Source organism: Erinaceus europaeus, chromosome 13 (genome assembly GCF_950295315.1).
Source record: "Erinaceus europaeus chromosome 13, mEriEur2.1, whole genome shotgun sequence".
NCBI classification, from domain to species: Eukaryota; Metazoa; Chordata; class Mammalia; order Eulipotyphla; family Erinaceidae; genus Erinaceus; species Erinaceus europaeus.
This window is the reverse complement of record NC_080174.1, coordinates 72,053,135-72,076,409: the sequence shown is the minus strand read 5'-3', so window position 1 is coordinate 72,076,409 and position 23,275 is coordinate 72,053,135. Positions and strand designations below refer to the sequence as shown.

The 23,275-nt window shown below is 52.5% G+C and overlaps 1 protein-coding gene across 1 annotated transcript in view; it reads left to right on the top strand.

Annotated features, from left to right (window-relative positions):
- Positions 1-23,275, top strand: part of GLIS1 (GLIS family zinc finger 1) — a 280,911-nt gene that overhangs the window by 252,399 nt on the left and 5,237 nt on the right. The window contains exons 5-8 of the mRNA XM_007534192.3: positions 3,245-3,406; positions 7,503-7,613; positions 12,952-13,084; positions 20,047-20,203. Of these exons, the coding sequence (XP_007534254.1) occupies positions 3,245-3,406; positions 7,503-7,613; positions 12,952-13,084; positions 20,047-20,203 (563 nt within the window). The remainder of the gene's footprint in view (positions 1-3,244; positions 3,407-7,502; positions 7,614-12,951; positions 13,085-20,046; positions 20,204-23,275) is intronic.

Genomic DNA, 23,275 nt, shown 5'->3' with positions numbered 1-23,275 from the left:
CTCAATTTCTCTCTGTCCTATCAAGTATACTAGAAAGGGGAAAAAAAGAAAAGAAAATGGCCACCTGGAGTGGTGGATTCATAGTGCTGGCACTGAGCCCCAGCCATAACCCTGGTGGCAAAAAAAGAAGAAGAAGAAGAAGAAGAAGAAGAAGAAGAAGAAGAAGAAGAAGAAGAAGAAGAAGAAGAAGAAGAAGAAGAAGAAGAAGAAGAAGAAGAAAAGGTAGTTACAGTGATGGTGGTGAGGTGTGAACTCAGAGCCTTACCATGCTTCATGGCTGGTAAAGCTCGTCCATTTTACATATGAGGAAACTGAGGCTCAGAGTTACCTAGCATCACCGGGAGGTGGCATAACCAAGTCTCACCCCACAGTCCTGCACAGGAGCCCCCTGTAATGGCTACGATGACCCCTCTGTGACGCACCCCACCCCAGCCTCTGTCTCTGGTGGCAGGGAGAGCTGGCTGCTCAGAGCACTGTGGAGAAGAGATGAGGTCACACTCAGTCACCAGGCCTAGCAGAGGGGCACACCAAGAGGCAAAGCCACCCTCTGTTTGACCATCACCTGTCTGTGCCCTGGCTGAGTGGGGCGAGTCACGGGCACATGGCAGGAGCTGCAAGCCCACTCCACATGCAGCGTCCTCAGCCCAGACCAGTGCTGGGATGCAGCTGCTCTCACTTCCACCCAGAGGAGCAAACTCCTTGCTCCACAAGACACGCCACCAGCCACTTTTTACAGCCCAGCCTAGTGTGAGCTCTGTGCAGTTCAGGGGTGAGCAGGGTAGGACAAGGCTGGGCAGATTCCGGGCCAGGCAAGGACACAGGGACACACAAATGAGCACAGCAGTGAAAGGGTGCTCTCACAGGGCACGTGCATGCCCATGTGCGGCCCCTCTCTCACCCCACTAGGCACATCTGGAACCAACCCTTTGCCCCATGAGCAAGATGCCAGCCCTGCCCTCCAGAAATACTCAAACCCTCTATCAGGAGGTGTGGGGAGAAGGCAGTGGGTTGGGGTAAAACCCCCTAACTCAGGAGCTCAGGATAGGACCCAAAGAGGGGAACTGCACCCCAGACAAAGGTCTGGTAGGTGAGTGGAAGAGAGAAGGTGGTCCTGGCCCAGGGAACAGTTCACACACAGGCTTATGGGTATGTCTGAGGCTCCTCGGGTATCGGGCTGTGCTTGAAGACTGTGTACAAGCAAGAGGACTTTGGAGAATCGATGAGGGGGGTCGTCAGGCAGAAAGGTGCCCCAGTAAGTAATAAGGGTGGGGGTGGCTGTGCTGAGAGGGGCTTGGCCCCGGTAAGCCACGAAGTCCCTCTCGGAGAGAAGATGATATACCGACCTCCAGGGTCCTGCAGATTCCTCCAACGTCAGGAAGATCACGCAGCCTGCCAGGAATTATTACTCCTCTGCCTCAGATGTCTCTCCTCCCACCCCAGGCCAGAGAAGAACAAAGGGCTCGCTGGGTGCATGGGTTGGGGAGGGGGGGAGCCTGCTCTCCAACCTAGACCCCCTCCACCTCACTTTGGGGTGAACTTGGCAGGAGGCCATTGCTGAAAAGCAGGGGGGGGGGAGAGAGGCAGCTTGCGCCTGTTCACTTCCCAAACAAGATTCTTCACTGGTTTTGATGTACCAAAAAGGCCAAGCACCTGGAGGTGGGGAGGAAGGCAGCCTTTCCAGCCCTGAGGTGGGCAATTTGCCTGGGGCCAGCTCAAAGAGCAGTGTCCATGGTCTCAGCCCAGCCATGAAGGGAGAATGGGGGGGACCTTCTTAGGACCTCTATCAGTAGCCATCTTGAGTCCTGTCTTCATGTCTGTCTGGGCCTTGAGCATGAAGTCAGTGGCTCAGGAAAGAGAAGGTCACCTCCTTCCACCCAGATAACCTGGGAGACAGTGGGCACTGAGGAGCTTCTGCATCCCACATGTCCTGTGGCCTGTCTTTGTCATGTCACCACTCTGTGACCACTGCACGTATGGTCATCACACCACCCTCACCTCCTTCGCTGAGTTGGGACTGTGAAGTCTACACACTATGGAGATGTTGAAACACCCAACACCATCACTGGGCAGACAGACCCAGCAGGGAGCAGGTTCAGGGCAGTGCTGATTCCTCCTCCCACCTCACAGCTCCCGGGGAGCAGCGGTCAGTGACAGGGAGTGTGACCAGGCTCAGCTGCCTCCACGGAGCAGCTTTCCAGCTGGACTCTGAAGGTCAAGGGAGTACTCGATGGATGATGAGTGACTGGTGAAGAAAAGCTTCCAACTGACTGCCAGGCTTTGGTGCTATTCCATTGTGGGGTAGTGGCTGGGGAGGGCACAGAGCCTTAGGTGCCAGGCTGGGGGAGGGTGCACATCACACAAAGAACAGGAGAGAATAGCTGTCAGATACCTCGATGGCTGCTAAAAGAGCAGGGAAGGTGGGATTCAAAGTTAGAGGCTTTGGGAAGAGAAATCAGAGCCAGGTAGAAGAGGGGTTTGGGGGTGGGCATTGTGTGGAATTGTACCCCTCCTACCCTATAGTCTTGTCAATATTTCCATTTTATAAATAAAAATTTAAAAAAGAAGAGGGGTTGGGGTGGGTGGGTAGGTGGGAACACGGATATACTGTGTGTGTGTTCCTTTCTCTTCAGGGGACCTCAGCACAGGACCCTGTATATATATGGCCAAGTAACAAACAAAATAGACTTTGTTTACAAATTGTTCCCACAGCGGCCATTATGACTGTTGTACTCCAGATGGGCAGAGGGACAGAGCCCTTTGAAAGTTATTGTCCTACCCGCTGGGGCCTTCATATCAGTCCCAGATTGTGGACAAGGAAAAAAGCTCCCAGGAGGCCAGGTGTCCTGGTCACAAATTTACTGGCTTCCAGACTCAGGGTTGTCTGCCCGACAGTGTGTGCTTGGCATCATGCATTCAAGGCTGTGCCACTATGAGCAACAGATCACTGCTGGCTGCTCTCTGGTCAGGGAGCCTTCCAGATTCTGAGGTGGCAAGGTCGCTTTCTCCTCCAGTTCCAGTAGCCATTTCTAAATCAGGAGTGGGTGATGATGATGATGACGATTTTATTACATCCACCAGATAGTCTGGGCCCTGATGACCTCAAGGACCAAGGAACTGGGTGTCTGATGGCCCTAGGCAGGACTGTGGGTGGGGTGGGGGAGCAGAGGAGGCAGGCCACCATTTCCAAAAGGGATGCTGGGCCTTCCAGGGCCCACAGAGCATCCCTCACCAGCCTCTCCCACAGTTTGAAGGCTGCAGCAAAGCCTTTTCGCGGCTGGAGAACCTCAAGATCCACCTGCGGAGCCACACAGGGGAGAAGCCGTACCTGTGCCAGCACCCGGGCTGTCAGAAGGCCTTCAGCAACTCCAGCGACCGTGCCAAGCACCAGCGCACCCACCTGGACACGGTAGGTAGGCCCTATCGAAGGCCAGAGGGAGTGGGCGATGCAGATGCCTGGTGCTTGTCTGGGAAACAGAAGGTCAAGCTGCCTCCTTGGCCTCTAAGCTAGGTAGTTGGGGATCTCCGCCCGTTTCCGGTTGCACTGGCTGCTGATAGCTCCAGGCATTGCCACATGTACTTGAGGAGGAGTAAGGACTCTAGTCCTCCCTCAACCCCAACATCCTACCCCCTGGTGAGAATCAGAGTCCTAGCCCGTGGGCACCAGAACCCTTCTATAGCGCCAGCTGCGACTGTAGACTCACTGGGTCACATCCTTCGCCAGCAGAGCAGGCCACATCCTACTTTTTCTGCCCAGTCCCTCACACAGTCCAGCCATAGGCCCTCCAGGGATACCCGGGGCACAGGCTTGGGGGTGACATCTAAGACTCCAGGCCCCTGAGTAGTGGCTGGGTCCTGATGCCTGCAAGCTCCCCTCCTTGCACCCTTAGTGTCTGACTTTGTGGTAATCCATGGCTCCATTGAGCTGTCTGCCAGCCTTTCTCCCATGTGCCTATAGACCTCTGATTGACAGCATTTCCTCAAACATCATCTCCCACTGTTGCACACTGACCCTGCCTGTCCATGTGTGTGTGGGGGGAGTGGGGGGAGTCATCACAACCCTGTTTGGCAGGTGAGGGAAGCAGTGTTTGAGGAGGTTTGATGCTGGTTAAGCTGAAAATAGTAAGTGTTTGGCTTAAGGTTGAGCTTCATGCTTGTCTTGAAGGTCCTACGTGAGGGGCCTCAAGAACTGGGAAGTCCTCAGTTCTTATGTGCAGTGAAAGACCTGTCAGAGTCCACAGATCACAGCCCCCTTCCTTCCTTTTTTTTTTTTTTTTGATAAAGACAGAAAAATTAAGAGGGAAGGAGGAGATAGGCAGAGAGACACACACATTACTGTTCCACTATTAATGAAGCTTTCCCCCATAGGTGGGGAGTAGGAACTTGAACCCTGGTCCTTCTGCATGGTCATGAATGTGATCTACCCAGTGCACCACCACTGAGTACCCACCCAGTCTTCATCTTTTTTTCATCCTCCAAATGTTTGGGAAAATATGTTCACAGGGGGCTGGGAGACCTGATACACAGCGAGCATTTGGCAGGTCCAAGTAAATTGGAGAGCACAAAACAGCAGTGTTCAGAGCTAAAGCTTTTAGGCCCATCCATTTTGTTTTATAGCTAGAAAAAACATCCCTGAAGAAAAAAAAAAGAAGAATTGGTGGGAAAGAGGCAGAAAATTGCAGGGTTTCCGACAAGGCTTGAAGATTGTCCTCAAGTCTCTCTCCAATTATATCACAAACACACCATCCCCCTCCCCAGTTTAATCTCAGTGACAATCCACAATATAGGGGTTTAGTTACCCCCATTTTGCAGACAAAGAGACTGGGATCCAAGAGGAGTAAGTTACAAAGATCCTTGCCCCTTGTGATGGGCAGAAAGGGGGTAAAAGCCTGGGGCTGAATCCAGGTGTGCCTGCCAGCTTGGGGAGGTGGCACTGGGCAGAGGGACTAGGGTGGGAAGGAAGATTTTGTTCTTTCTCCCTACCCCCTCTGAGGCTTCTCTGTCCCAGGCTGTGTGGGGAACACAAAGTGACATGAAGGTATGTTAACAAGTTCCCCTGTTTCCCTTACCTTGCTACATGTCCATTTCTGGCACCAGTCCCTAAGAGGCAACACCCGTGGTTCTGAGAGACCACCCTCTCAGGGTTCCCTCCCCTGACACGCCCTCCTTTCCTCCTCCTGAAGTTCCTGGCCTCAGCCCCAGGGAAACAGGCCTCTGCCTCCAACTTAGTGTGTGAACAGAGTGCCCAGGGGGAGGTCAGGCTGGAGAATGAGCCCTTGGATATCTCAGGACTTCATCTTCCCAGAAAGTCTCCTGGGGAACCTAGAGGCCTGGCCCTTGCCTGCACCCAGTCACAAATAAACACCACAGACAGCTTCTCGGGGCCATGTTGCTTTCATAGCACCTGAGGCTCCAAGGCCCAGTGGGTTAGACGCCCTGCAAGCTGGGGTCTCCATTTCCAGATGGGACCCAGCTGCGTAACCAGCACCCCCTCTGCCGACGTTGAGTTCTCTCCGTAGACAGAGATGTTTTTGACTGAAGGGCCTGGAAAAAAACTAGGTCTGGGCTCTGGCTCTGGCCTTCCAGGTGGTGTGCAGGTCTGAGGAAGCTACCTGGCTTGTGTGGGCCTGAGTTTCCATAAATGCCTACCTCACGAGAGAGCGAGACATCCAGAGGAGGCTCCTCTGAGGCCAGGATAGATGGGTGTGACACACTGTCTGCACAGCAACACAAACCCCTTTGGTCTTCCCCCTAACTCACTGACCACAGGCTTCCATGTGCCAGATGCTCCCTCCACATGGGCTTTGAGTGCTGACTGCCACAGACCCCTGAGTAGGCCGCTGCTCTTCTGGCCTCAAGTTTCCCCTTTGGCAAGTCAGAGGGTGAGAATCTTTACCTTTGGCCAGTCTTGCTGGGGCCACAGATAAGGGAGCAGGCTAGATGGCAGGGAGGCTCAGGCCAGTCACAGGACTCTCCTCACTGGCAGTGTGGGACCCAAAGGAGGTGGTGGAGGATGGGGGCTTAGCCTGTGGGCTTGGGGGGTGCCCAGAAGCCCAGCAGATGCTCCCGAGTGCAGACCTGCAGGCTTCCTGTACCCCAGGGCGCTGTCCTGCATAAGGCTCTGGAGCCCAAGCAGTGACCTTGGGCCTGGGCTCACTCTTGTTTGGGACAACCACAGGACTTCCTGAGGGCTCACAGGGGGAGCTGGGCCAAAGAAATGTTGTATGCATGTCAGGCCCTGGAAAAACAAACAAGGAGAAGGGCCTCACCAACCTCTTTCCTAATGAGCGTGGAGCAACACACTCAGAACTCTGCTTTCTGACCAAGGCGTGTGAATGCCTATCAGCGTCCCCCAGGGATAGGGTATGCAGCTGGGCAGAGCCTGGGAGGGAGTGTGTGTGTGTGTGTGTGTGTGTGTGTGTGTGTGTGTGTGTGTGTGTGTGTGTGTGTGCGCGCGCGCGCGCGCGCGCGCAAAGGGAGCAGGTCTAAGTTGTTCCTTCCACCCTCCTGCGCCACCCCTCCCTTGCAGCACTGTCAGCTTCTCACTGCTGTGTCTCTCTCTTTTTGCTCTCCTCCGTTTCTTTAACCTGGCAACTCTTCGTAGCAGCACCAAGGTATGGCTACCCCTCTCTGCTTCCCCAGCCTGTGAGGCCTCGTCCTGGGCTTACAGGAGCCGAGTTTCCCAGACATCTGGAAGGAGCTCTATGTGGGCATGGGTAACCGGGATTAGGGATTTCTGGGACCTATGTCACCTCCAAATGTCCTCCTGTCCCTGTAGCCCCATCAAGGATCAAACGCCATAGGATGTGCTCTAGAGGGAAACTTTGCCTGTGAGTGTGAGAGGCAAGAGAGAGCAGCTGGGGCCCAGGCTGGGAGAAGGAGGAGGGGCTGGGCTTGGATTTGTTGTAGATGAGCGGTGTGAGCATCCCCTGCCTCCAGTGCTGCTCATGGGTCCAGGACTGAAGGGAAAGAGACATAGAAGACACAGAGCCCCACTCTCCCCAGGTCCCTCCTGGACTCCTGTGCTCATAGGGATGGACTCCAGGGCTCCTTAAGACCCAGAAACATAATGTGGGGATTATGGAGTCACAGTGGGGTGTAGTGTGGGCCACCCTCCCCAGCTCCAGCTTGGCCCCACCTTTGTGCCACCCTTGCTCCATGCTGTACCCGCTCTCCCCCTCCTCTCAAGGCAACCACTTTACTTTATCTTCCTGTCCATCTGCTGCTTCTCTGCAAAAGGCCACAAAGCTATCAGAGTGGGAAGGACCCTTAGACCTCAGCCACTCACTTGCAGGCTGAGTAGTGAAACTGAGAGGAGGTGACAGCCTGAAGTTCCTGAGTGGGGGGGTAGACAGGTCACACACACACCTCCTTCCCTGAGGCCAGGGCTGTCTGAGTTGGACATCTCCTGGGGAGGGGATGCTGGAGGGAGGAGTTGGGGGGAGCCCACCACCTTCTCCACTGGTGATCCCTTCCTCATCTGGCCTGGTGCCCTGACATTGCAGAAACCCTACGCCTGTCAGATCCCTGGCTGCTCCAAGCGCTACACAGACCCCAGCTCCCTCCGCAAGCATGTGAAGGCCCACTCAGCCAAGGAGCAGCAGGTGCGGAAGAAGGTAAGGTGACCCCTGCCTGGCCTAGCTCTGTGGGCAGCCCTCACCCCTCACCTCTCACCCCTCATCCCTCACCCCCGACACCTCTCATGGGTTCAGGTTCTCACACTTGCAGTGGGCTTGCCCCTTTCTATGCACCCTGGGGTGCCATGGCTATCTTCTGCTGCCTGCCTCCCACCCAGACGCTAAGGCATAGCCTCACCCCAGGGCGAGGGACACTCACCTGCCCATTGTCATCCGGCTTCTCTCTCAGCCCTTCTCCCACTCAGTGTGGTTTGCATACAAGGTATTCCATGGCAGGACCACCTCCATCAGATGCTTGATACCTTGGATGCGGAAATAGAAGTCACAGGCCCTGCCTACAACAGGGACCTGGCAGGAAAGAGACACATGCTTGGGGCCAGAGAGAACAGGGACGTGTTTTGTTATGCTTGTCATTCTGTGTCTCTAAGTGGAAAAAATGGCCTGAGAAAGATGAAATTGGACGTGCTCAGGGCCCCTCGTCTAAGAGAGACAGACATATGCAGTCAGGGGCACAGAAAAGAGGCCCTTCACCAATCAGGTTGGGAATAGGAGGGTCAGAGTAGGACTCGACATGGGGGAGCCATGAGCTCTGTGATTGGGGCATGCACACAGCCTGCCCATGTGCACCACTGCTAACCCTGTGACCGTGGACACTTTCCTTAGCATCTGTGCTTCATGGGGCCTAGCTCTCAGACCACCAATACAGGGCTTGCCATAGAGGGTTGTGGTGACAATTTAGTGAATAAATACATAATTAGGGCCTCATTTAGTACTTAACTCAAGATAAAAGTCAGTGTGTGTTTCACTGAGTCTTTTCTTTCTTTCTTTCTTTCTTTCTTTCTTTCTTTCTTCTTCATTCTCTGGCTTCTGGTGGTGCTGGGGATTGAACCTGGGACCTGAGAGTCTCAGGCATGAAAGTCTTTTTCCAGAACTATGATGCTGTCTACCTGGTCCTTCACTATATCTTGCAGGAGGAGTAAGCACTGGGCAGGTGCAGACAGTAGACATGTGTCCCCCCAGAATGACTAAAGTGGGAAGCACAGCGCATGAGGACCAGGGTGTACCAGCCGGCCTGAGGCTGAGCGGAGAGAGAGGAGAGAATGGGGCTGGGCACCACAGGCCCAGCGCCATTCAGAGGGTTTGGGCTATGTCCTCAGGACACCAGGAGGCCATCAAGAGGCTTTAAAAAGGAAACAGCCATGTCACCTTGAAAGAAGACTATGGGGGTGGGTTGGGGGTGCTTGGAGGGGAACCCAAGGCGGGGAGTCCATTGATGAGGAGTGAGAGAGATGGCAGCTGCTGGCAGGGGTAGAGTGGGAAGATGAAAGGCATGAGGGGAGTTGGGCACTGCTGGGCAGAGCAGGGGACATGGCAGAAGAAGCCCCAGTGCCAGGCTTTGGGGGCAGGGTGAGTGGTGGCCCTCTTTGGCAGGACAGTGTCAGGGAAGCAGAGGTCTGCAGTGAACTTCTGCTCTGGAGAGAGAGAGTGTGTGAGCTCCAGTAGTGAGTGAGGAGTGACTGTCCCTGGCGCAGAACCTACCTTGCTCTGTCAGTTATCCCACACCCCCAGAATGTGCCTTTGGAGTGGGGGTACCTGCACCAGAAAGGGCCTGGAGGTGGAAAGGAGCACCAGGGGCCTGTCAGGAGGAGAGAGAGAAAGCATGACAGGAGGAGAGAGAGAAAGCGCTCACTCATGGGCCCAGTAGACTGCACTCTCTATACTCCCTGTACCACCCTGGGAATGGCTGGTGAGCTGTGAGTAGAGCAGGAAGTCCCAGAATTCTGGAGAAGGCTGACTGCTCTAGTCATGGGATATGGGGCTTTTCAGAGATTTGGTACTGGGCCAAACAGGTCTCTGTGGGAAAGGCCATAAGGAGGGGGCTTTGGCCTTCACCCTTGGCACAGTGAGCAACAGGAGAGCAGAGGGGACGAGTAACACGTGCAGCACACAGTCACCACAGCCAGGTGCACCCTGGATGGGGAGGCTGAGTCTCAACATGGCTCTGGATGCTGACGGCTCCACAGTGCCTCTCAAGTCCAGGCCTCACTCTGACCCCAGAACATTGACACTGTTTTCTTTCCTGTTTTGTTATTATTTTAAAGGTTTAATTATTGGGTTGGTGAAATAGCTCACTTGGGTAGTGTGCTGCTTTGTCATGTATGAGTCCCAGATTGGAGCCCGGGCCCCATCACACTGAAGGAAGCATCAATGCTGTGTTTGGTCTGTCTGTCTGTCTCTAAAACAAACAAACAAACAAACAACAACAACAACAAAAAAGGACCAGACAGTGGCACACCCAGCAGAGCGCACATATTACCATGTGCAAAGACCTGGTTCAAACCCCCAGTTCTCACCTGCTGGGGTGAAAATTGACATGCAGTAAAGTAGCATTGCAGGTGCCTAACTCCCTCTCCTTTCTCAATTCCATAATTCCTCTGTTCTATCAAATAAAAGAAAAACAAACCAAAGCAAAAGCAATATAAGGAAGGGAGAAAGGGAGGGAGGAGAAAGGGAAGATTAGTTAGTAGCTGAATGAGAGAGAGACCAGGACTGCTCAGATGTAATTCATGGTAGTGCTGGGGATTGAACCTGGGCCCTCTCCTCCGGGACCTCAAGCATATTAATCCAGTGTTCTATGACTGAGCTATCTCCCCAGCCCTATTCCCATTTTAGAGCAGTGGGAATAGGCCCAGAGAGGAAACGTGCAAAGCATAGGAGTGGCAGGGCCAGGACCCCATCCCAGGCTGACTCTATCCACTACTTTCCAGTGGAGGCCCCTGAGCGAGGGCAGGGAACAGTCCAGGCCCTGTGCCTGGGAGGCTGTGTCCGCAGTAGACAGGTCCCCAAGCACCGGAGTCCAACCCTGCTTTTCCCAGGCCCTGTGCTTGGCACGCGTTGAGCCCCTGGGGACCTGGGGCAGCAGATCTGCAAACTTCCCAACAACGAGCATCCATTAGGAGCCATCGGAGACGATCTGTCTTTCTCGGTAAAATGACCCTTGTATTATGACAACTCCTTGGCAGCCTCGCTGCGTTTCAGAGAGAATTAGAGATGCTTTTCTTCCTTAATTCTCCTCTCCTGCTGCTTCTAATCCGATCGACATTGTGGTCTGCAAGAGCATGCCTGGGCCCTCTTCTGCCAAAAGCTTAATTGACATGGAAAGCGGCTGCTGGGTCAGGTTGCCGCAAGCCTATCTGGAGGCTGGACACGCCTGCCCCGGACCAGGGTCCTGCCCTTCTGGCCCAGGAGAGTGGGAAAGCTCTGGGGCCGACTCCTCACTGCTGTGTGAAATGGGACTGGCTGGCCTCTCTCTTCCTTTGGGCCTGCTTGGTCCTTGCTAAAGTCAGCCTTTGAATGAATCAGCCTTCAGGCCTCTGGAAGTCAAACGAAGAGGTCCTTCTCTTCCAGTTCCGTGTTCCTGTACCCCCAAAGTATCCTGGGGTGGGGGGTGCCCTGACCCCATTTGGAGAGGTGATGACCTTCTGAGGGGTCAGGGTCATGTCTGGGGAGGACAAGTGTGGACTGGCAACCACCAGTCTACCTGGGTGACTGTGCTTGTCCCAGAGCTCACTGGCCCTTGGCTGGTGATTCAAAGTCCACGTATAATGGCGGCGTTCTGTGGTTCCATGGGACATGGTCTGTGTGTGCCCCCCTCACCTCAGCCTCTCACTCCTCCACTGGCAGCTGGGGGTGAGGGGCTAGTAGGGGTGTGTGAGGGGCTAGGGGAGTTGTTGCTAGGGATTAGCACAGATGGGGAGGAGAGACCAGCCAGGTTTAGTCATTTGTCCAGTGTTGCTCAGTGAGAAGAGGCAGAACTTGAAGCCAGGTCTTCTGTCCCCAGACCTGGACTATTTCTGTTGTCCTTTGTGCCAAGAAGGAAATCAGGGTGCTAGGAGATCTCTCAGTGTATTAGAACACTGAACCAGCACACCCAAGGTCCCCGTGGCCCCAGGTCAATCCCTGGCACCGTCAGAAGCCAGATCTGAGTGGTGTTTTGATCTCTCCTTGCTGTATGTGTGTCTTATAAAAGACAAATAAATAGAGGACATATTACTATGTGTGTGGACTCAGGTTTAAGTCCCGGTCCCCACACATAAGGGGGCAGCCTCATGAGCAGGGAAGCAGATGTTTCTCCTCTCAGTCTTTTGCCCTTTATTAAAAAAGTAATCATGATAAATAAATAAATAAATAAATAAAGCAAGCCTTCTGGAGTGGTGGAGTTGTCATGCAGGCACCAAGCCTCAGTGATAACCCTTGTGGAAAAAAATAGAAAAATATAAAAAAATGATGAAAATAGGGGGCCAGGAATGATGACAATAGGTAATGCACTGGGATAAGCGCACATGGCGCCAAGTGCAAGGAGAGGCGTAAGGATTCTGGTTCGAGCCCCGGCTCCCCACCTGCAGGAGGGGTCTGCTTCACAAATGGTAAAACAGGTCTGCAGGTATCTATCTTTCTCTCTCTTTCTCTGTCTTCCCCTTCTCTCTCTCTCGATTTCTCTCCGTCCTGTCCAACAACAACGACAGCAGTAACAACAATAACAACAAAGACAACAAAATGAAAAAAATGGCTGCCACGGGCAGTGGAATCATAGTGCAGGCACTTCTTCTTCTAGCGTTTGCCCTTCTTCCGTAGCCAGTCAACAGCGTCAGCTTGAGCCTGATGTAAAGTTTCGAGACCTCCTTTGAATCTAGAGAGGTGGCAGTCGTTGACTATGTGGGTCATAGTCTGTGCAGGCACTGAGCCCCAGTGATAACACTGGAGGCCAAAAAAAAGCAGTTAGATGGGGGGGGGGGGGTTAAGCAGGGAAACTACTTCCTGTGTGTTTGTTCCCACCCCCTCAGCCCACCCCAGTGGCAGACAGATTCATTCCCCCCCCTTCTATCCCAGCTGTTCCCTTTGCCATCTGTGCACCTAGTGGGCCTCCCTTGGCTAATAAATGTGGCTGACCCTACAGACAACCCTCACAGGAGACCCAGGGCCCTCACACAGACATGGGCTCCCTGCACTGCTTGGCCCCTAGTCTAAGAAGCACCCACCAAGCTTCCTTCTCTCCTTAGGAGTCAGATGTGACTGATGGGTACCTCCCAGCCGGTCCCATGTTCTCTCAGGCATCCACTGCCCTGGCTCATCCTGGCCTCTGCTTCTCAGTCCTGAGTTAACGTCACTCTCATGATAGACACAGTTGGTCTCATTTTGCAGACAAGGAAACTCGAGTGCCATGAGGCAAAGGACTGCTCAGAGAGACCACAGTCCTCCCTACCCTGCAGACAGGTGGTCTTGCACTAACCCTGCTCCCTTTCTGCTTGCTCCCCAGCTACACGCGGACCCCGATACTGAAGCTGACATCCTGACCGAGTGTCTGGCCCTGCAGCAGCTCCATGCGTCCACACAGCTGTGTGGTGGTGAAGGGAAGGGTGGCCGCACCCTGGGCCAAGAGCTACTCCCAGGTATGTAGGGGGTGGGGGCAGGGGCTGCGGGAAGACCAGGATGTGCCATCTGCCCCCAGGGGCCACTTAGATGCTGCTTGTGTAGGACAGCCACTCCACTGGACTTAATTGCCTCTGGTTCTCCACCTTCAGTTCATGTTTTCTCTACAACTTCTCTACCTGGGCACACACCCCCTCTATACTCCACTGTGGCTCCCTGCTGCCCATGGGAGGATGCCCTTGCTCCTCCCTCCAAAGTCTCAGGCCTAGGCTGTCCTAGAGGTGGTCTCCTTACCTCCCCCCACCTTGGTACAGTCCTGCTGCCTCTTGCCTCCAGACTACTTGTCTCCTCTGGGGTCCCATCTGCACCCCCTGTCACTCAGGCTGTTTCTCTGCACTTTTTTTTAATAATTTTTAAAATTATTTATTTATTTTCCCTTTTTCTGCCTTTGTTGTGGTTACTGATGTCATTGTTGTTGGATAGGACAGAGAGAAATGGAGAGAGGAGGGGAAGACAGAGAAGGGGAGAGAAAAATAGACAACTGCAGACCTGCTTCACCGCTTGTGAAGCAACTCTCCTGCAGGTGGGGAGCTGGGGGCTTGAATCAGGATCCTCATGCCGGTCCTTGTGCTTTGCGCCACGTGTGCTTAACCCGCTGAGCCACCACCCGACTCCCATCTCTGCACTTTTATTAGGACCTGCCTCCAAGTTCAAGCCTGGCTTCAGTGTAAATCCCCTATGTCCCCCACACAGCTCCTCGCAGCAGAAAGAGTTAACTGAGACATGCGAGAGGGCTGGCTGCTGTGCCTTGATGTCACCAGGTTCATGACTAAACCCTGGGGCTGTGAGGCAGCACATTTCAGAACCCCTGGGACCGATGGACTCAGCGAGGCAGCTGTGGGTCGAGGGGCAGACCCGAGGCCCTGACAGGAATCCTGCTGTGTGGTTCGGGAATCCAGCTCCAAAGGATGTGGATGGATGACCTGTGGGCTCCAGCTGACAACATCGCATCCTGCTTGCACACACCCCCCCCCAAAGAAGCATGGTCTCAGAGAGAAAACTCTTCCCATCCTCTGTGACTTCCTGAATTCCAACGACCATTTTTAACATCATTATTTCCTGAAGTTGTGTTTGTCCCCTCACTTTATCAGAGGTCAGGCAATCTGTTAGATTGCACACTGGTTATTGTTGTTATTACACTGGTACCAGGTTGGAGGCCCTGGTACCACATGGGAACACCATGCACAGCACCAACAGGAAGTTTCATCAGTAGTAAAGTGGTCACGTGGTGTCTCTGTTCTCTGTGCCTTGCTCTACAACCTCACCCCTTCTCCTGTCCCTGTCTGACTAGAATTGAAAGGGGGGGGGAAATGCCCACAGGGAGCAATGAAATCGTGCAGGTGTGAGGCCCAGGGGGCAGGGCTGGGAGGGACAAAGAGAACATGTCAGAGGGGCAAGATGGTGGCACAAGCAGTAAAGCACACCAGGAGATGACACAGCAAGGTGAGGGGAGAGTGTGGGTGCTGTGGTATCTCCTACTCTCTCTGAATCAAAAAAGTGGCCCAACTGAGTATGAGAGTGTTTTGCAGAAAACTAAGAACTTTTACACCTGCACCAACAATTGTATATACTATCAACTATTAGTCTGCCCAATAAACACACACACACACACATACACAGAGTGAAATTGCATGCCCACAGGTCCTGGTTCCACAAAACAAAACAGTTGTCATTGTTGCTATTGTCATGTGTAGTGAGGAGATGACTATATATTTGGTTCATGGTAACGTGACAGCAGCATTTATTGGATGTGTGCAGGGAGCTGTCTGGGGACTGGATGTATGTGTGCCGACTAACAAAACCCCTCGCCAGCCTAGTGGAGCCCGTGTGTTTATGGTCTTTCTCTACCAGATCAGGACACTGAAGCCTTGAGAAGTTCACTAACATTTTTCCTGAGGTTTAATAGCCCATGAATGACAGAGGCAGGATTTGAACTCTGGCCATTTGACTGCAGGCCTGCCTCCCTGCTACTCCTGTTCTATCTATACCATACTAAGCACCTACTGTGTGCTGCACCATGCCAGCTCCCAGCAGAGGGGCCCTGGCTTCCTGAGCCTTGGCCTCCAGCCCTTCCCACAGGCCATATGGCAGAGTCACAGCTGGGAACAGAGGCTAAAGCCAGAGGTGACAGTCTCATGACTGATGATGCAGATTTACTGTCTGAAGTGGTGACACATTTGGGGGAGCAACCTGGCAGGCCCTGTGCCACCCCCATTTATACTGCCCCTCACAATATGGGGATTCCTTTATTCCCTCCCACTGCCCATCCACATGGTCAGCATGTCTGGTTCATACACTAGGGCATCTGTCCTCTCTCTATTCATTCCCAGGCAAGATCCAGGGCTGGGGAAAGCAGGAGGTGGTTCAGAGAATGTTAGAATAGAAGCTCTCAGCTCTATGAATATGGCAAGGAAGGGGCTGACAAGAGTGAGGCTGAATTTTCACCTTAGCTTTGGGAAACTACCTCAAATTGTCAATAAGAACCAATGTCTCTCACTTTCTTGGAAAACAGAGGGGGAGAGAGAGTGAAAGAGACCACATCATTGAAGCTTCCTTCCATGTGGTGGGGGCTGGGCTCAGACCTGGGTTACACACATGGAAGAACAGCTCAGTATCCAACTGAACTAATTCGCCTGCTCTGGGCACTCTTCATAAGAGAACCCTGGAACTCCCTCACAGGCCTCTTCTGGGAATGTTCAGGTTCAGGGTAAAGTGACGGGCAGTGAGGATGTGAGAAGCATGAGGTCAGCGTGGCTAAGGGAGACAGAGCAGGATTTATCAGGATTCCAGGCCTTCCTCACTGTCAGGTCTCCAAATTGGTTCAAGATGGCAGGTGAGGAGGCCCTGGGGGCAGTGAGCAGAGCAGTTTGGAGCAGCAACAGCCAGTGTGCAATGCCGGCTCCACCCACAGAGCACCCCTGGCCTTTGTGAATGAGTGCAGGGAGGGTGGGTGGTGCTGCAGGTGGGGGCAGAGGTCCCTGAACAGGGAGGGGAAGACTAGGGCTGTGAGGTGGGAGGCCCCCAAGAACCCATCCAGGGCCCAGGGGATTCACGGCTTCCCGCAGGGAGGCCTGTACTAGAGGCCCTGCCTACACACCCCAGCTGTAGCCTGGGCTCAGCTGGAATTGGCCCTGGGCCTGGCTTCAGAGGAACGGTCTCCCCAGCATCACCAGAGTTGAGTGATGCTCTGGTCCCCACCTCCCCACTCTGTCTCTACCTCTCTATCTCTCTCATAAAAGTAACTAAGTAAAAGACATGAATTTATTGTCTCTTTTGCACAAGGATCTGTTTTTAGTTTTATACTGGATTCTGTCTCTGGGGCAGATTTGATAAGACCTGTTCACCTGGGAGATGGGTCTGCCTCACTGACTACCATATGACTTCGTACAAACCACTGGAGTTTATTTATTTATTTATGAAAGGGAAACACTGAAAAAACCATAGGATAAGAGGGGTACAACTCCATACAATTCCCACCATCAGAACTCTGTATCCCATCCCCTCCCCTGATAGCTTTTCTATTCTTTAACCTTGTGGGAGTATGGACCCAGGGTCATTCTGGGGTGTAGAAGGTGGAAGGTCTAGCTTCTGTAATTGCTTCCCCGCTGAACATGGACATTGACAGGTTGATCCATACTCCCAGCCTGTCTCTCTCTTTCCCTAGTGGGAAGGGGCTCTGGGAAAGCAGGGCTCTAGGACACATTGGTGGGGTTGTCTGCCCAGGGAAGTCTGGTTGGCATCATGGTAGCATCTGGAACCTGGTGCCTGAAAAGAGAGTTAATATATAAAGCCAAACAAGTTGTTGAGTAATCATGAGCCTAAAGACTGGAATAGTGCAGATGAAGAGTTGGGAGGGGGGTCTCTGTTTTGTAGACAGCTAGTAGGCCTATTTTAGTTATATTCCAAAGGACCCATGACTATACTAGTTTATTCTTCCTCTTCCTCTTCTTCTTCCTCTTCCTCTTCTTATTCTCCTTCTTCCTTCTTCTCCTTCTCCTCCTTCTCCTTCTTTACCTGAGCCTTAAATCTGATATGCAGGTGTATCCAAGTTATTTATTGTCTGGGAAGATGATCTCATGGCTGGAAAAAGGACCAGAAAGCTGAGTCAGGGGAGAGAGTAGCTCCCAAATACGTGAAAAGTGTATAAATGTTGTTGACTGTAAACCCCATCAATTTGATCTGATCTGGAGCCCATATTCAGCTTAGGAGCCTATGTGACCTCTGCATCCCTGTAGAGCTGAGTTCACATTCTGTGGTCATGAGTAGGAACATTCCAAGCTGCCCCAATTTCAGGACCTATCTTCCGTGGGTGGAGCATAGAGTATGTTGTCTGTCCTCCCTTCAGAGTATGGAACATTCTCTACCGTTGTTGATCCAAGTTGAGGGTGATGGAGTTCTTTTTTTAAGTTGTATTCCTTTGTGGAGCTGGGGCCTTGTTCACCATTCCTCACTGGTGTTTCCATTCCCATAAAGAGACACAGAGAGATCAAGACAGAGTGAGGCAGAGAGACACCACAGCACCGGAACCTTCCTGGATGCCATGGCACTCCCATTTGGTGGTGGGGCTTAATCTGGGCTGTGCGTGTGGCAAAGCACATGCTGTACCAGGTGAGATCTCTCTTTCTCTTCCCCGAGGCATTGAAGTCCTTTTTTTTCTTCCTTCCTTCCTTCCTTTTTTTTTTTTTTTTTCTATTTTATTCAATAGTACAGAGAGAAATTGAGAGGGGGAAGATAGAGAGGGAAGATAGACATCTGCAGACCTGCTTCACTGCTCATGGAGTGTCTCCACTGTAGGTGGGGAGCAGGGTCTTGAACCTGGGTCCTTGTGTGGGTCCTTGCCTTCCCGGGTGGCTAGGGCTCCAAGGCTCACCCATCCCGGGAGGGCTGGCAGTTCAGAGAGCTACTGCAAGGAACTGAGCAGGGCTGCAGCCAGAACTAAGAGGTCAGGGCCTTAGGCAGCATGGCAGAAAGCTACAGAAGTGAAACTGCAGGGGGAAGAAACAGGGAGGAGGGGAAGATAGCCTGAAATTTTCTCTTTTTTTAAATTTCTTTATTGGAGAATTAATGTTTTACATTCAACATCAACTCTGTTTTTTAGCAGTGCGGGGAATTGAACCTAGGACCTTGGAGCTTCCGACATAAAAGTCTCTTTGTATAACCATTCTATTATATCCCCCGCCAAGCAGCAAACATTCTAATGGCTAGGTCACACTAGTTGCAGTGTGGCAGTTACAATAGATGTGTAGGATTAACAATGAGTACTAAGAATTAAATGCATGTTGCCTTGGAGCTCTGTCTTTTATCTCATGTAACTATCTTGACAGCTTTCCCTCCAGGAACCTGTGGGCCAGGAGGGCTGCAGGTTCCTAGCAATGCTCATGGAGCACATGATCTCATTTTAAGATGAAGAATTTAAGTCTTAAGAATTTCAATTAGGGAGGGCAGGTGATTGGTTGTGCACCCAGTTGTGCACATAGTACCATAGCAAGGACCAAACACTACCTGACAGGCTTGGCATTTCTGCCTCTGAGAAAGTGTGGTCAGCCTAACATAGAGTCCCTGTCTGCTTCCAGAGCTATGGAAAGCAAAGCCATTTCTTCCCCAGGACATTCCCAGAGATTTGAGTCAACATACACATGCACCCAGGACCTGAACAACCTATGCCTGGAAGTCCCTTGTCAGTCCACATGTGATGTCAGGGGTAAGAGTCAGCCCTGCAGGTGATGTCACCTCTCCCGAGCCCTTTTCCCACTAGGGAAAGATAGAAATAGACTAGGGGTATGGACCAACCTGCCAACACCCATGTCTAGTGGAGAAGCAATTACAGAAGCCAGAATCCACCTTCTGCACCCCAAAATTAATTTTGATCCATATTCCCAGTGGGGGAGAAATGATAGGAGGAAGATAACCAAAGGGCTCTGAACTCCAACTCCATCAGGACCTGGAGAGAGAAGAGGAAAGATGTAGTAACAGGTGTATATGTGACTTGGAAAGGAAGAGAAGATCGGACCTATAAAATAAAAATAAATAAATAGATAAATAGGCCAAGTATATGCCAATACAGACAGTTGTAGAAACGATAGTTAATGCATAGCTGATAACTGCAATCTTGAGAGAACTGCTGTAACTTCAATGGAGGGATTGGGGACCCAAAACTCCAGTGTTGGGAAGAGTGCAGAGTTGTACCCTTGTTATCTTGTGACTTTGTAAATCAATATTAAATCACTAAAAAAAAAATAATAAATAAGAGTCAGCCCTGCACATGACCCTTCAGCACGGACAGGAGCAGAGCACGGAGGTGTGGACTAGGAAATAGCACAGCAAGTAGAGTGCCGGCCTAGCAAGCATGAGGTCCTGAGTTCTAGCCTGAGCATCGCAGAGGACAGAGAGGTGTTCTGATTCTTCCTTGTCAGCAACAGCAACAACAACAAAACAAACCTTTAAAAGTAAAGGGTCAGGAGACTTACCCAGTAGAGTACATACTTTGCCATGTGTGAAGACCAGGGTTCAAGCCCCGTCATCACCTGGAAGCTTGGCCCCTGTACAAAGGAAGCTCACAAGTGGTGAAGCAGTGAGGTGATGTCTCTCCTCTCTCTGTCTCTTTCTCCCTTTCTGCTGCTCACTCTATCTAAAAACTAATTAGTTGAGTAGATAGATAAAATAAATAAATAAATGCATCTTCCAGGAGTGGAGGAATCAGGCAGGTGCAGAACCCCGGTGATAATGTGGGTGACAAAAATAATAATGATAAGGAAAAGAAACTTGGATATTTTTTCAAAAAAAAGCACAGTGGAGACTTTGTGTCCCTGGTTTTGACTGCTGGCCTCTGCTAATCCTGCCTTCCCACCCCACTCCCCTGGCTGTCCACAGCCATATTCAGGGAGCAGCTGAGGCCCAGTCATGTTTGTTTGCTTCCCCACAGGTGTCTATCCTGGCTCTGTCACCCCCCAGAACGGGCTTACATCAGGCCTCCTACCCCACACGCACGAAGTCCCTTCCAGACACCACCTACTAGATGCTGCCACCAGTTCCCACCACCACCTGTCCCCTCTGCCTGCAACCGAGAGCACCAGGGATGGGTACGTATCACCTGCCAGCCCCCCGAAATAGCAAGCAGGCACCTGTGAGGGTGGCAGATAAGGGCAGGCGTGCACACAGTGGGACTGTGAGGGTGGCAGGTAAGGGCAGGCGTGCACACAGTGGGACTGTACCCACCAGGAAATCACTGCACTCAGGGCCACTTTCTGAGAACCTTTTGTCCATATTTCACAGTAGCTTTGCCAGGTGGGTGCTATTGGACCAGCATCCTAGACACCTCCCTTCCTGTAGCCCCTGTTCCCTCTTGGAGTAACCTTGGAGGATGTTGTCCCCATCACAGCCTCATACCCTGCACTCTGACTCACATGGTCCTTTTTTTTTTTTTTTTTTTTGCCTCCAGGATTATAGCTGAGGCTCGATACCAACACTACAAACCCACAGCTCCTAATAGCTTTTTTTTTTTTTTTTTTTTGGATAAGATAGAAATTGAGATGGGAGGGGAGATAGAGGGAGAGATAGATAGACAGACACCTGGAGACCTGATTCACTGCTTGTGAAGCATCTCCACTACAGGTGGGGAGTGGGGCCTTGAACCCAGATCCTTGTGCCAGTCCTTGCACACAGTACTATGTGCGCTTAACCAGGTACACTATCGCCTTGCCCCCACTCACATGGTACGTTTGTGAACAGCTGGCCACCGCCCACTTCAGAGATACTGGCCAGTCCTCACTCCCATCCTGTCCATCGCCAGCAGCCATGGCTGTCAAGAGCCTGCAGGGACTGTCCATGAGTCCTGACTGCCAGGATGGACAGCCTGCTCCTGTGCTCAGTGTGGTTCTCACTGTGGCTGCTTGGTTGGCTGGAGATGGTGGCTGTGTTCATTGCTGGCCTCTCAGTCTGCTGGAAACTGTTTTCCTTGCACAGGGCCAGAGGGAGGCCTCGCATCTGCATTGCCTGCCCTCTCTGCAGCTTGTACATATGCCAGCAGCCGCCTGACCAGACTTATCCCCTAGACCCAGCCCCAGCCCCTTCCTCCTCCCTCGGCCTCCCCTTTAAGACTACAGCTTTGAGAGGGACACCTGCAAGGTTTGGCCCAACAGGGCAAATGCCTGGTGGGGAAGAAGCAGAATTGGTGTGGAACCCCCAGGAGAGAGCTCAGTAGAGAAAGTCAGGGAAGACTTCTTGGAGGAGGTGATGGATGCTACGCCAGGTCTTCAAGGTTAAGTGCAAGTTGATTGAGAGAGGTGAGAGGAAGGAACAGACACAAGTGAAGGCTGGTGTGGTGAGAACTTGGCATGTGCTGGGAATCCTGAGTCACAGTGTGGGGTGAGGACAGGAGAGAGGTCATCGGTGCCAGGTCACGAGGTCTGTGATGGGACCCTTGTCCAAAGGTGCTGAGCAGGGTCGTGAGCAGGTTCAGGATGAGAATGCATTCGACCTCCAGTTGCCAGAGACAGTTTATGGAGTGCAGGATGCCTGCCAGAAGCAGGGCCAAGGGTCAGGGGTGGGGGGGGGTACCCAGAAAGCATTCAGGACAGAATGAGGACCTGGGGAGCCCTGGCTGGGCAGAGAGAGAAGGGGCACCAGGAACAAGCCACTGGCTGGGCAGAAGCAGCAGACATGGAGCAAGGGAAGCTGGAGTAGGGAATGTGTGGGGGTCAGAGAAGCAGCCTGATAGGGTGCTAAGAGGGCCCCAGAAAACCAAACCCTCCATGAGCTCCTGTTTCCTCTCCTGCAAAATGGACATGAAAAATCCCTGCCTTCAGCTTGGGATGTGACTCACTGGTAAACCGCGTGTTTTACATCTACGGGACACTGGGTCTGAGCCTCTGCCCCCCACAAACATAAGTGGACTTCACCAGGGAAGGTGGTGACGATCCTGGGCTGGACACTGTGTCACCTGATGCAGATTCCACCAACACTAGCCCACTGGCCTCCTCCCACCCACCAGCTCAGGCCACCTGCTCAGCCGCCAGCCGGCACAAGGCAAAAACCAGTGAGGGCTTTCCTCTGCTCGGGCCTGGCTCTCTGGCTGGCCTCATTGATCACCTCACAGCCACCTACAGAAGTGCCCATCAAGACTCATTGCAACCAGAGGCAGAGTGATGACAGGAGCCACCCGGGACTCCAGCTTGCCTGCCTACCGGGCCTGTGGGAGCAGGGAGCGGATGGGCAGGAGGTGGTGGGGGAGTGGCTGGGGTATCCCAAGCAGAGGGACGTCCACTCTCCTCCAGGCCACAGGGGAATCAAGGCCCTCACGGCTGACAGCAGCCCCAGGCCTGCTCGAATGGGTTTCTTTTTTCAGCCCCTCAGATGGGGGGGGGGGGGGGAGATGGTGGAAAGGTTTGTGTTCAGCCTCCCTTTCTTGCCAAAGTCAGCAGAGAAGGCCACTTAAGTCTCCTCGGTGGTTTACTGGGGCGCTTAACTAGCTTGACAGCATTATCTGATTCACTCAGAAATATGCTAAGAGAGCCTGACTTTATGACCAAATGTATTTACCCTGGCTCAGAGTGGACAGCCAAAGAGGGCGGGCTTTTTTTTTTTTTAATTCCCCCAGCTTCACATAAGGCATGAAACCCTCACTCTGCCAGGCCAGTGTGGATTTTATATTAATTTTTATAGGTTCCAGTCGAAGCGACACTATTTGATTCAGGCGTTGTGTGCATGACTCAGGATAGGCGCTCAGAGGCTGCTTTCTCCTCTGAAAGTATCCAGGTAGTGGCGTGTAGACTCAGCCTCCAAGTCTGTCCGCCGGCAGGCGGGTGGGGAGAACCACGTTCTGTTTAATTTCACTGGCTGTGAAGGTGGCAAATGCGGATTTATGGCAGGGTAGAGACAGGAAAAACAAACTTTGAACACGCATGTGATTTCCCCTTCAGATCTGGTTCTCCTTGATTCTGCAGCACAGTTGATTTCTGGATTTTGTAGTTGAGCGGTTCAGAAACCCGAGTGTTCGTGTTCATCAGCTGTTTGCTGTGTGCCGGGCCCAACAGGCAGCTGAGAGGATGAGGCCTGTCTCTTCCCAGCCCCAGCAGGAAGTCAGGCCAGGGTGGGCATGAGACAGGCTGGCAGCACACAGCAGGCCCAAAAGAAACGTCCATCCTCCCGGCCAC